Source organism: Taeniopygia guttata, chromosome 2 (assembly GCF_048771995.1).
Source record: "Taeniopygia guttata chromosome 2, bTaeGut7.mat, whole genome shotgun sequence".
NCBI classification, from domain to species: domain Eukaryota; kingdom Metazoa; phylum Chordata; class Aves; order Passeriformes; family Estrildidae; genus Taeniopygia; species Taeniopygia guttata.
In genome coordinates this window covers 136,078,874-136,092,873 of record NC_133026.1, presented here as the reverse complement: position 1 = coordinate 136,092,873, position 14,000 = coordinate 136,078,874, and the positions used below count along the sequence as shown (strand labels likewise).

Genomic DNA, 14,000 nt, shown 5'->3' with positions numbered 1-14,000 from the left:
GCACTTTCCCCTCCAGCTGTCTCCATCACTATATTTGCTTTAATGCATCTTTTCATTGTTTGGGTTGTATTATAATTAATCTTCACACTATGACTGTATCCTGTACTGGGAATATGAAGCAGTAACAGCAGCGCATCGTAGTATCCCAATATTTGTGGAATGATCTACATGCACTCTTTTCTATCAAAAATTCATTATCTGTTTCATGCAGTAAAATTATCCTACTCTGAGTGAAGTGGGGGTGGCACAATGGTGTCCTCCTCTTTGTGACCTCCCCTGAAGGACACCAACACATGTTCAAAAGCCTAAGTGAGGAAATGGAAGTTTATAGCATATTTGTAACATTCTTTCACTGTTTTCAAGAATGTTAGGTCTCACTGATAAAACAAGCAGTCTGGGTTCTGGGTCAGAGTTTGGACCAACAATCATACCTGTATTTATAACCATGTGGACTAAATTATGGGAATACTGCATATTCTGCATTCAATCAGGATCTTCAAAAGAATTGTATGATATGAGTGAATGAATTTTGTATCCCAAGTCAAATAATAATTTTAAAATATCACTGCCTATATGCTTTGCACATGCCTACATACGCTGTCTGTGCTTGCAAGCATTGTGCACCATATTATTCACAACATTATTTGTCACAGAAGACCCCACTGCATTTTTTAAAGCAAAGCAATCAGTCTATCCAGAATTTGAGTGAAGTTACCTGGAAGCAAAATGTAGGAGCTATTTAACAAAATACTGCTACCTCATACAAAAGTATATGACAGTGAATGAAGAATAACAAATGCAGCTGAAAATGTAGGAGGAATTTGTAATGTAATTATCAAACTTAAATTTGATCTGCCTTGGCAAAGTGAGCAGGGAACTGTGAACGGGGAAAATGTGAATAGCAATAGTAACACGTTATTCTGTAGAACTATTTTGGTGTATTTACTTCCTATAGATTCAGAGGCAAGAGTGCCTGCTTATAGATAGTGTAACTAAGGCATCGCAGCCTGTCAGGTCTGTGATACAAGTTTTCCACTAGCAATGCTGATATTCATGTGCCTGACAGGTCAGACAGTTAAGTATCTGCCCATTTCTGATTTCAGCACATTTTAAAATTCTTGGGAGTATTTAATCATTGTGATTGACTTAATGATCCTTGCCAAGTCACTTTCATCCTTGACTGATACCCAAATGATCAATAAGCTTGACCATGCCAAAAGTGAGAACAAAGAGAAGAGAAATATAAAAAAGAGGGTGAGAGAGAAAAAGAGTGAGGATGAAAACATAAAACACAAAGGGTGGAAGAAAAACAGAATAAAGAAGCACAAGGAGGAAAAAGAGAAAGAAAGGAAGAAGGGAAGGAAAGAAATAAGAAATTGAGGGGAGAAAGGAGATAAGGAGGGGGGAGAGAGAGAGAGAAGGAAGACAGGAAAGAAAACTAAGATGGAGGAGGAGGACACATTAGGAGTACGAAACATAGAGCATAATCTACAACTTACCCAGAATCACACAAAAGGTTATGGGATGCTAGTATTGAGAAACTAATCAATCACAAAAAAAATGCAACATCACAGTGTTGGAGGGTTGGGGTGGGGGGGGCGAACTATAAAGAAATTCCAGTTCATATCTAGCATTAACACTAGAAAATGGGCCTAACATTTGCCTTAGTAGCTTTACTGCTATTTTTAAAACGTGTCTAAATTACTTGAAAACCTAAGGGTCATTGAATATTAGCAGGAATTTCACCACAAAAAAATCTTTGGCTCCTTTTTTAACTGTAAGCAATTCTTCGTTCATGTTGAACATCTAACTGATAAACCAAAAGTTCATTTTCAGAAGTAATACAGATAACTTGCAGCATAAATCTTGCTGGATATCAAAAAGATGTGACTTCTAATGACATTCAAGAAAGACCTCTAAATAAGTTAGGTATTGAAGTACTGAGCAATGCAATGCATGAATTAGAAATAACAAGTCTGTATCTTCAGTACCTATTTCTTATCTTCTACAACTGAAAACATTTACCCCAAGAGATTTTAAATTTCAGAACTAGGAAGTGTTCTTGGGGGAATAAAGGCAGAACTTTATTCTGAGAACACACACCCCAAAATATGAATACTCAAGTTGTGTCCATCTATACTGTTCTGAAAGCACAGGTCTCCAGCTTTGAATTTCTCTTGAAAAAATGGATTTCAGTTACATGCATAAATGTAAATACATGTTTATAGTAAAGAGAGAGATTCTATAATTAATAAATAGAATTGGCAGGTTTAGAGCAGAGTGACTTTCACCTATCCCACTTTAGCTAAAACAAGAACCATTTGTTTTAAAAAATTTGAAAATTGTAAATTAAATTTTGTCATAACACTGATGTGGTGTTATATTTTCATTAAATGGTATGCTCTGTCTCACCCCTCAAAAATGTACAGTTTATTCCAAGCCTGTAATCCTCCCCTAAAGTATCATGTAACTGTAATCCCATTGGCCCAAATCTTATCCCACACCCACTTTGAATCTCCCTGTTAAGTGTGCCAGGAAGACCAGGCTCTCTCTTTGGCCCTTTTCTCCCTAACTTCCCCGCTCTCCCTCAGAAACCATGCTGCTTCCCGGGGGTAGGACCCCCAGTAAACCCTCATCTAATGAGCACCCTCAGAAGCCGTGTGTCTCCTTGCCTGCCTGCTGCTACCAACGAGCTCACAGCTCAGGGAGTCCCCCTGGGGACCACAAACGCACCGCAAGACACTGATCCTACCATGGCACTGCCCTTAACACCAACACTAGGCTCACATCACTTCTGCCATCACAATCTTGTGTCACTGCAGAAGAAGCAAATAAGCCTACCAAGTTTCAATTACAGCAGTCACACTTCAGGACTTATGTGTCAGCAAGAGAAGGCTGTGGATGGTACACAGGACCGTGAAATATATACCTTGGCTTCTCCCCAATCAGCCAACATGTATGGATCCCATGGGGCTGGATAGTGTCAGCACTTGAAGCTGAAGTATTCTTTCCTCATGCATGAAAGCTGTAGAGGCGAGTAGGGCCAGCCATATGCAGAGCCATTCTCTGAATTGCTGCTGGCCTCACTGAAAGAGGGTTTGGTTTTAAGTAGAGGTGGAAGAAAGGACTGGTCACCCTGACACCCACATGGGAGAATTACAGCCATGTAAACCTCCTCTTTTACACTGTGCTTTGAAAATAAAGGGTGAATCAATACCTTTCCAGATTTCTTCAATACTATTATATATGGTGTTGTGGTATTATTACATATAATGTGTCTATATACAAATATGTGGTAATACTAATTCATACATGCACCTACACCTATATAGAAAGGCTCAGTTCACATTCAAAGTTCCTAATCAGGATAGATCTTTCAAAAAATGCACTCCATGCATGTAAGACATGCCCCCACACAGTTCAACACAGGGAAATGCAAACCCCTCTGTGGACACACCTGCAAAGATCCAGGTTTTATTACTGGATGCCAAAATTTCCCAGCTCACACACCCATGTCCATCTCCATCAGCACTTCAGATTATGCATTTACACAGCTCATGCATTTAACAGATGCGCATGTGCACACATGCACCACATGCACATCCAGGCAACAACTTATACACAAAAAGCTGAATTAAGTAAGAGCTGTGTGAACAAACCTGTGTGCATACACATGCAAGACAAAAGCACGTCAGAGGCACACATGCTGACGTTTAAGAACACATTCACACAAATACACATGCACAAAACACACACATACGCAGAGGCACTGGAAAGAATCCGTGCACAGTCACACGAGCACAGAAGTGTGCACAAATGCACAAAACACGTGTGCACATACACCCACACTGAACCGCACAAGCACTTGCACACGCACGCACACGGGGCACACGCACAAACACACACCACACGTGTGCACACGTGCACTCACATCCAACGCTGCAGCAGATACGAGCTCGCACAGACACTCACGCGTGCAAGCGCAAACACTCACGGGCACACGCGCGCCCAGACACACACTCCGCCCCCAGGAGAAACCTCCCACGCACGCACTGCGGGGCCCGACACACGCGCGCAGCCCGTGCGCGCAGAAATGCATCCCCACCACCCCCGCACACCTGGGACACCCCCGCACCCACCCACGCGCGCGCCTCCGCGCCGCAGGCGGTGCCTGCCCGCCCCCTCCACGAGCTTCCCGCAGTAGAAGCACGGCGCAGCCGGCGCGGTGGAGGGCCGGGCAGGGGAGGGCAGCCCCATGCCCGGGTTGGAGTCCCCCAAGCCGGGGCAGTGCCGGTCCCGCAGCCCCCCGGGCCCCCGCGCAGCGCCCCCGCCCCCGCGCAGCGCCGCGGCCCCGGCGGCGCGGAGCGCGGCCGGTAGGTGGCGCCAGCGCTCTTCCTGGCGGAGCCGCGGCCGCGCCGCCCCCGCTCCGCTCCGCTCCTCGCCCGGGCCGGCCCGGCCCGGCCCGGCCCGGCCCGGCCCGGCCCGCCGGGAGCCACCGCCCGCCGGGCTCGGCCCCCGCCCGCCGCGGCGAGGGGCCCCCTCAGCTGCGCGCACGGGGAGCTGGGCTGTGCCCGCCGCTTCCCCGCGCCCGGCCTGTAATTAACGTCCCCGCGCAGAGCAATCAGCCTGCGCATCCCCGGGGGCCGCGCACGCTGCCGCGGGGTGTGTGCCCGAAGGCGCGGGCGAGCCGGTGTGTGCGAGCCGGTGTGTGCGAGCCGGTGTGGCGATGGCAGCCCCGAGCACCGCACGTGCGTGGTTAATAACGAGGCTGTGATTGCTGCCCGAGCGGCCGCGGGATGGGCGAGCCCCGCCGCGCCGGCCCCCCAGGCTCCGCCGGGCGGCGGGGGGATCCCGCCACTCCGTTATCTCCCGAGCCCGTCTCTGCCAGAACTGATCCTCTTGAGGGAACGAGGGGGTGGGGGGAGAGTCTCAATTGCAAATACTGTTTGGAGTTTATCGGAGAGAGCGTCTGAGCGTTGAGGTGCTCTCCCGTGGCTCCCTGTGGATGCTGTGAGGAGGCAGGATTGTGGTGGGTTTCGGCTGTGCAGGGAATTGGGGTAGCGGGGGGGTGGGGGGAGGAAAAGACACGATCGAGAGTAGCTGAGACTTTGTGCCCCCGTTGGAGAGATGGTTGAGTCCTCGTCAAGGTTGCTGTGGTATCCCAGAAACACCATTCACTCCGAGCTGTGACCGCGCACCATCAACAGCAACAACTCCGCTGCGCCTGGCCGAGGAATAGGAATTAGGAGCTCTCAAGAATAATATGAAAGGGATCTGCAGAGGGGAAATCCGTGCAAAGGAATCGAAATTAGCAGACTTTTGGGAAAGGGGATGTACTAAATGTGGCCGGCTGGACTTCATCCTGGTGAAGAAAATGGAGATTAAAAGTGGATTTACATTTTGGAACCTCATCTTTTTATTGATGGTTTCGTGTGTGAAAGGTAGGGTAGTATTTGAGTGGTATATTTTTAGGGGTCTATTTGCTTTCTGTCAGGGCGTTGCAAGCTCTCGCCTTGTATCAAGGTGTATTTCAAAATGTATTTATCTCTTATTTTATATTTTTGCCCTTGGTACTTTGCAATGGAAATATATAAACGATTGCTAAGGCGGGGAGGAAAGAAGGAGTTGATTCAGAGCTCTCTTTGGAGATAGGAAATGTATTTGCTTGCCAGAGCTGGCGTTCAATGCAGTGACTGAGCTGGGGCTCAATAAATATTCTTGCAGTATGCTCAAACGGGTACGTGAGTTGGTTTATATAGCCTCTAACTAGTGTATATTCAAACAAATCCCACTGGTTCACTTTTTTAAGGTGACGATGATGTTAGTGCCGGGCGTGCGGGGGGATTACCTACAATTCTGGTTTTCGGTCGAGCAGCGGGATCTTTGCGGGAATGCCTGTATCGATGCACTTATTAGTTTAACCCGTTGCGTGGGGAAAGTTACGGAGGAGCCCAGCGTACGCGGAGCCGTCTCACAGCCCGAAATGCGCTTCACGCTCAGCTGTCCGTACGCATGCAGGGCTCCCAGGCTGTCGGAAAGGTGTGTTGGTAATTCAGCCTTGGTCTGTCGCTGGGTGCAGATCGACAGATCGACACCTTTTCTCTTCCCTCCCTTGGTCCCTTTTCTCTGATGTATGTGAGGGAGTTTGGGTGGTGGCTTTGGCTCTATTTTTTTTTTTTTTTTTTTTTTCCCGAGGCAGGGGCTATTTTGATTTCTTCTTTCGTCTGGGTTCATGAAAGGAGGGCAAAAAGGAAATGTCTAGTTAGCGGCATAAATATCTTCACTAGGATATTAGTGTCTGTGCTTGCTGTCTGTGCTTGCAGACAGTTAAGGGAAATGCTACACACAGAGAGAAGAAGAAATATGTGGCTTGAATAATGTGCACCTGCAGAATTACACAGGCATCGCTAAACAGTGAAGTGCCGATCCCATCACGCGTGCCTTCAGTAAAAGGATCTATTCTGCTACTCCCCACAGTCGGCTGCCTACCCGAAATAATCTCCCCTTGTTTGTGGCCAGTGATTAATATCCGATTAATCACCCTTTTATCCCCCTCCTCATCCTCATCCCTCCTCCCCGCCACAGTCATACACTCCCAGAATATTTAGTAGACATTATCGATCCTCTCCGAGTTTTTAGACTTGGTTATCGCCTACAGAGGTTGCCGGCACGGGTGGGAAGGAGGTGTCTTGTGGGGGTGGCATTCAAGGCGTGCCTTCCTGAGCTGGCGCTGGCTTGGATGAAACAGTTTATTGTAGAGCTTTGCAGCTGCTTTCCCCCCATTTGCATCGCGTTGAAAAAGACAATTCGCGTTTCACGGGGAGGGTCTGGAGGACTTTTACCTCATCCCGCGTTATCCTGACGCGGGGTATCCAAGGGGCTTGCCTGCGACGTTTATGCACATTGTAATTAAAGGCAGCCTTTCTCTGTTCGCATCTATTGAAGGGAGCCGCTCTCGGCGCTCTGCCCCGGTCTGGAGACGATTCGCCGGCAGCACCGACCTTGGGGGCATTTCTTTCCCCTGGTTCTGCCTTCTGCCATTAGCGCGCTGTCGGTGCCGGTGCCGGGGCTCGCCAGCCGCGGGCGGGATGCGGGCCGGGCGCGCCGCGCGGGGCTCCGCGGGTGCGGTGCGGGCCGAGCGGGGCTCCGCGGGCGCGGTGCGGGCCGAGCGGGGCTCCGGGGCGGCTCCGAGGCGGCTCCGGGGCGCTGCGTGGTGAGCGAGCGTCGCGGGGCGGCAGCAGCCGACCGAGGGACGCGCAGCGGAGCGGCTTCCCCGGCACCTGTTGAGAGCCGCCGGTTGCCCCTGGGGGTGGGGTAAGGAAAAAACGCTGGGCAGAGAGGGCCAAAGCGGCGATGGAGCAGCAGAAACAGTCCAAGAAACAGGGGGAAAATGGGCTTTGCAAAACTGGCCGCTTCTCCTTCTTCCCATTGTTAGGGCCTAAGCTTCCCCGGTGGCCGACCCTGTCAGTTTCCATAGACTTCCTTTGGACTGGGGCGGTTCACCCAGAACTGCCGACCCAGGCGGTGAGATTTTACATTCTAGATGTGGGTTCCATTGGGCAGCCAAGCCTTACAGAGCTGTCTTACACTCACTGCAGCACTGCATCTATTCTGGACTCTTATTTTAATTCTCTCTCCACTCCCGTGAATGAAAGCATTTTACTTCGATTTTCATTCCCATTGTGTCAACACAGCTCTGCCCCCAGAAAGCAGAGGCAAAGGATGAATGAATACCTGCCCACGTAAAACATTCCAGATGTTGGGAGCAAGACGACCCCCCAGATCCTACATCTGCTGTACCATTGCCTTGCAAGGCCTTTTTACCTCACCCCCATCTCTACAAGCTCTAGCCCATACTTTTCCTTGCTTAAACACTTCTACTGAACAGTCCAGCACCACATCATAACATACAAACTGTTGCTGTCATTCCTGTCATCCAGACCACTTCCACAGCTTTGCTTGATATCTGCCTCTCAGGCTTTTCCAATTTTTGTCATTGTCCTGTCATCATTTCCCCATTCTTGATCCACAGCTCTCCCATCACTACAGGTGTCGAACTATCCCAGGATGCTTAATGAACCATGTTCATATCTGGATAATTAGGCTTTCCATGGATATATTAATATTAATAAAACAAATACTTTGTGTTTATCTATAAATTCATTACACTTTTGAACCTTCAACAATACTTGAAAGGGGTTCGGAAAGGGAGAAGAAAGCAGGAGAAGGTGGAAGAAAGGAAATTGTAACTGCTGAGGAAGAGGTGATAGGAAGAGCTAAGTAAAGAGGAATTGTTTCTTTTTTAATGAAAAATCTTGCTTATACATTATCCCCTTTATGCCATCCATGGAACCATCTCCAACAAAATCTTCCTTCAACAGGCATGGAGTAAAAAAAACAAAGAAATGACACCACTGAAAACTGAGTGGCATGAAAGGCATTAAAATATACATATCCACGATCCAGCCTTTAGAAAATGCCAAGCAGAGTGATTCCTGATCTGTTACAGGGGGTGATTAATCCTGTGCTCTTCCCTTTAGATGAACGAGGCACCCAGAAAAGCTCCCTCTCCTCACACCATGAGAGAAATGAGAAGCACCATTGAGGCAAGGGAGATACAAACCAAGTTTAGAGGAGTAGGGAATGGAAAACTCCACTGTCCAACTCCCTTACAGAAAGTGGGGAAGAGGGCATAAAAGAAGGGGAAGAATTAGGCAGGCAGCATCTGTGAGCTTTGCCTCCTGGGATTTAGATTTAGGAAAGAATTTGCACGCCTTCGGTTTGGCACCTCCTTCCAGCCAAAAAAAAAAAAAAAAAAAAAAAAAAAAAAAGAAAAAAAGCTTGCGATCTGTTAGTGGAAGCAAATCTGAGAGGAAAATCAAGCAAAATGACCAAATCAAATTCCACCAGATTCCAAAAGATTCCTCCATCTCTTCTATTTGGCTGTCTCTCCAAATAGAGGGAGCACCAAGGTCGACTTTTGTCTGCCTGGCTAAAATGAAGCTTTGCCGCTGCTGTTCCTCTGTTCCCCTCTTGCAGTTGTGACAAGCGGAACAAGGGCAGCTTTTAAAATGAAAGGGAGATGAAGCACTGAGATTTTAAATGGCTCATTGACAAGAGAAGTGATGAGAAAATGAAAAGCATTTCCATCTCCAATGATGGGTACCTGGCATGTGGGAGTATTTAGCAGGGACAAAGCGTGCCCTTCCTCTTTTAAACACCTCTGCAGTCTCCCTTTTCCCTCATTCCAGCCTCAATCCCGCTCCCTTCCTGCTCTGCCAGCCCCTCCCCGCAGTTTCCTTCCCAGGCACTTGATTTATGGTGTTCCTGACGATGTGTATGGGATTACTGGCGGATGGCTTTCCTCAGTGGGGCACGGGTGGGCGCAGCGAGATGCTGGCTCTGTCCCCGAGGCGGGAATGGTCGGGAGAGTAACAGCAGGTTCAGGTTTCCTCATATCCAGATGGTCGATGCCGGTGCTGCGTCTTTGTGTGCATGTGTGTGCGTGTTGTGTTAGTTCGTACGTTCGTGTGTGTGTACTCATGCAGGGGGGCAGGGACACATTGACTGGAGCAGGGACAGCGTCGTCATTCCTTTCCAACTCCTCCACGCCCGCTCACCTCCTCTAGGGTGCCTTTTTGCCGTGAGCCCCCGCAGGTGACTCAGGGCTGGTTGTGCTCAGCGGGTTGCGCAGCGCGACTCGCCGATTTTTCAAGCTACGCAGTTCTTCAGGGTTGCAGGCAAAGTTATCTTCTCTCACCCCCGCCTTTCTCAGACTAAAACACGGCATGGCTGTGCCCCCGCTTAGCGTTCGGCTCCTCCGCCTCCTCCCCTGCAGGGCAGCAGTGAAGAAGCACCCGACCCCTCCCAGCAGCACAGCAGGGACTGTTTCTCCTTTCCCTGCCGATGCCACTCGGGACTCACAAAGGGCACAGGAGAGCCTCACCTTCGCTTTCCTCTTTTTCCTTGTGAGCGGCAGCAGCCTAAAGGCGGAGCCGGCTCGGAGGGCGGCTGCCCCCGGGCAGCCTCCAGCCGCGCCCGGCACCGGCACCGGCACCGGCCCGCAGCCGCCTGAGGTGTCCGCGCCTCCGGCCAGTCCTTCTGACAGCCTTCAGTACCCTTTGGCTTTGTTTACTCTATCTCGGTCACTCGTGCACGTCTCCGGCTGACAAGTCTAAGGCATCTCTAGGGTGGTCGGTTGATTGGTTTGTTCGGCTGAGGCGCAGCAATAGCCCCTCACTCCCTAAGCACAACCAGCCCGTTCCTCTGCGAGAGGCTGAGCACTTCAGGCAGCCATACAGGATGGAGAGGGACAAGCTGTACCTTCAACTCCATTATCAGCATCTCAATTTGCAAGCACCAGTGCATGAGACCTAAAGAATTCTGTGGATGTGCATCAAAATTCCTCCTTTTCCAAGATTCTTGTGCAGACACATAGCAGAAACTTGTAGTCTACCGGTGGTTTTTTTGTTTGTATTTGGGGCGGAGCAGGGTGGGGGGGATGGGGAGGATGTTTTTGAGCAACAAGTCTAGCAGGATAATTGCCCATCTAGCTTAGTGTCCTTTACCTCCAACCATCACAATTAGCAGCAGGCTAGTGAAAGACTGGAGAAACACAGCAAGTGTAGTGACTAGCAGGTCCTGGATTTCAGCAGCCAACAGCTTAGGAGCTCCTAAGATACAGGCTGCTTTTGAAACATCACATTTGAAAGGCATGGACTGGCCTGTGTTCCTCTCATTTGTCCGTTGTCTTTCATTCTGCTGCCTTTTTCCCTTGCTTTGCCCTGCCTTGCCTTGCCTTGCCTTTTTTCCCTCTTCCATACCATGTCATTCATATAAATCCTGCATTCTTTATGCTCTTCATCTGGCTGAAAGCACTGGCTTGTATGAACATTTGTGATAAAATTGGTTGTCGTTGACGTGATGCGAAGGTCTACCCACAAAATCTGAGGTTTGAAACCAATGAATGCACATGTATCCAGTAACAAGAAAGAAGATCACATAATTGTTCAGAGAAATTTGAAAAAGTTTTAAAATATCCTGTGGGGATGGTTCAATTTGCCTGATTGTAGCAACTTTTCAGAAAAAAATGTTCTGAAGAATAAGACAGCCTTGTGTTGCAGGGGTTTTTTTATAAAATTATTGTCTTAGACATTGATTTTCAGAAGTATTGAGCATTTACAATTTCAGGCTCTAATAAGAGTCTGGGAGACGTGTTAGCACCTTTGAAGCAAGGCCAAGCGAGTCCATCATTATGACACTGAGACACAGAGAAACAGTATAAGTTAAAAAAAGCATCTATAAAATAAATTAAAATTATATATAAAATTTTAATTCTACAGAATCTGATAAATTGGAATGGCAGGAATAAGAAAGGCTTTATGAGCTACTGTAAAATTAGGTTTTTTTGTTTGTTTTTTTTTTTTCCCACCTATAGGAAAATACAATTCTAATTCAGTGGGGTTGTGATATCTCAGCTTCACCTACCTGCTGGTGCATATCATTCAGCTTGTGTTTCTGACCATAATGGTTAAGCTTGGAAGGACAGAACAAAGCCTTTGAGGGAAATTAGCTTACCAGTTGCTGCAAAGCAATTTCCAGGAAAGAACAGTCAGAGAACAGACAACTTGGTCTAAGCTGTTGGTTTTTTCCCTTAAACCCCTATATTTTTAAGACAGCTCTTACTATGTGAGATATTTGAAAAAGCAACTTTTAAGTCACAAATCAGAGACACATCTGATAAAATCAATTATTGCAAGGCTGTAAACTTTAACTCATAATTTTCTTTATGTAATTTCCATGGTAGAGTTTATTGCAAAAATACTGAACTTGTACAAGATTTAGATATATGTCTTTTAATCAACTTTACAGAAGAATGTTTCATTGTCAAAGAAATGGTACAATTTCTTTACAAAGAAAAAGGATAACATTTATCTTTATCTAAAATTCAAGGAACAATATTTGGCAATTATCTTAGACCTAAATAGATCAGGGTGTGACATGTAATGCACCAGTTTTAATACTCCTTTCTTAAAAAAAAATAGTAGGAGAAAATGTTGAAGGTCTCCTTCCTAATATCCAGCTTATCTTCTGGGAAGTAGAATGAAGAAGGATATTGGCCTATAAGGAGGATTATTTAAAATACACATATACGCACAGACAATTTACATTTGTACTTGTTTACATTCAGTTGTTTGTCTTTCCTGGGCAGATTTACAATCACTGTTGCATTGCTTTGTTCTCACAGAATGTGTAAGATTTAGTATGGCTTCATAATTTCAGCATTACAGATGCTGAGTACTGTTGTAAATGTCAAAGATGGAAATAGTGGGAATTCATCATGTCCTTCCCAGGGTCTGAAATCTTATTTGGGTAAGTTTATAGATTTAGGAACAGTGTTACTCATAGAGGGTGAGCCCCAGGGTACTGGCAAATGGCAAACAAGGGATTCCAGCAGGGCTGCTTCTCTTATAGAACTCTGTTGTTGAAAAACAACATGGTATGCAGCCAACACAGACATAGAGAGATGGACTGCCCATTTTCCCTTGGATTCTACAAAATGCTTCATAGCGTCATGTGTCATATTTGTGTTGTATCATAGAAATAAGAAAAATAACTGTAACTTAACCACAGAAGCATTCCTGGGGTGATGAATTCTCATCCCCCAAGGCCTGTAAATAGCACAGACTGTCTTTGCAATAGAACTGAAAGATTTTGGAGGCTTGAGGCAGAAACGACTGAGTTGATTACTTGGATTATACTGCTATTTAATCACTATTTCTGACCTTGAATTCTATTCTGTCTGTTTCCCCTATAATTTATGTATTTTATTAACCTTATGCATGTAACTTTTTTGATTTAATTCTCATGAAAATATGTATACATATAATATGCATGTGTAGAAATTATATCCACATATTTTATTATGTTATGAAGAAATTCAACAGACTTCATTGTTACCTTACAAAGGCCCAGGTAACAATTTGAAACTTATGTGCTTCCTAAATTATCTATTACCTCTTAATTTATTGTGTATTCCTAATATCAGAAGGAAGTTCCACTATAATACATAATTGATTTCACTAACAAAAGAAGAGTGATAGTAATGATAGCTAGGAGTACTTGTTAAGAGGAAAGCTTGATGAAAAGAAAAAACACTAGTTACTAATACCAATAATTAAAAACTTAAATTAAGAATTGACTTTCATATTTATTCCTAGTGATTTAGCTTTTTTTTTTACCAAATACAGTTTCTGTAAACTGTTTTTAGTAGATTGAAACCTCTAATTACCTTTCAAGTTTACAAAAAGTGAACATTTCTGTGCTATTTTCTGGTTTATTTTAATACTGGTATTATCATTTGAAGAGACTGACATATCTCAGAGGTGGCTGTGTTTCAGTGGCTGTTAAAATGAACCCTCTGCCATTATTATCGCCTCATAGACCAGTTTTCATACCCAGCAAGCAGATACCTGCAGGTGTAGTTTGGAGTCCTTAGTGAAAATGAGCCACATCAACGCAAAATACACATATTGTCATTGAACACAGTGTTGAGCCGGAACAACTTGAATTACAAAACCTTTCCTCCACTATTTAATCTGACCCAGAATGAAAACTTCACAGTCTGCTATAGTTAGTTTTCTTGGTTGCTGTGCAGTTTTCTGGGAACTGAAGCTTAGTCTAATTAAAAGTATTCTTTTAACAGCCTATACTAAAAGTTGCATTTTTGCTTCTTTGTATGAGCTTTGATTCACAGGTAAATAGAAGTTATAAAACAGGATGTAAAAAGAACCTCTAAACTGTTGTTTGAGCCCATTGAGGGCAAAAGGAGAGCTCAGAATAAGATCGCTGAGAGTAGATTTTCTTGTTTCATTTTGCACTGAGTTTTGGATTACAACTTTCTGTACATATATTTTGTTTGACTCATAAATATTAATTATAAAAGAAGTCATGTATTTCACAATATATACTAGATATTTTAATTAGAAGTGATCTTTGGA

At 45.7% G+C, this 14,000-nt stretch overlaps 1 protein-coding gene across 4 annotated transcripts in view; it reads left to right on the top strand.

Moving 5' to 3' along the window:
• Positions 1-4,585: 4,585 nt before the first annotated feature.
• CSMD3 (CUB and Sushi multiple domains 3) overlaps positions 4,586-14,000 on the top strand; it is a 574,229-nt gene continuing 564,814 nt past the window's right edge. For 2 of the 4 annotated variants that reach the window (XM_032747038.3, XM_032747036.3), the window contains exon 1: positions 4,586-5,441. In XM_032747038.3, the coding sequence (XP_032602929.2) occupies positions 5,264-5,441 (178 nt within the window). In that variant the 5' untranslated portion in view covers positions 4,586-5,263. The remainder of the gene's footprint in view (positions 5,442-14,000) is intronic. The other 2 variants (XM_032747040.3, XM_032747039.3) reach the window with 2 other exon arrangements.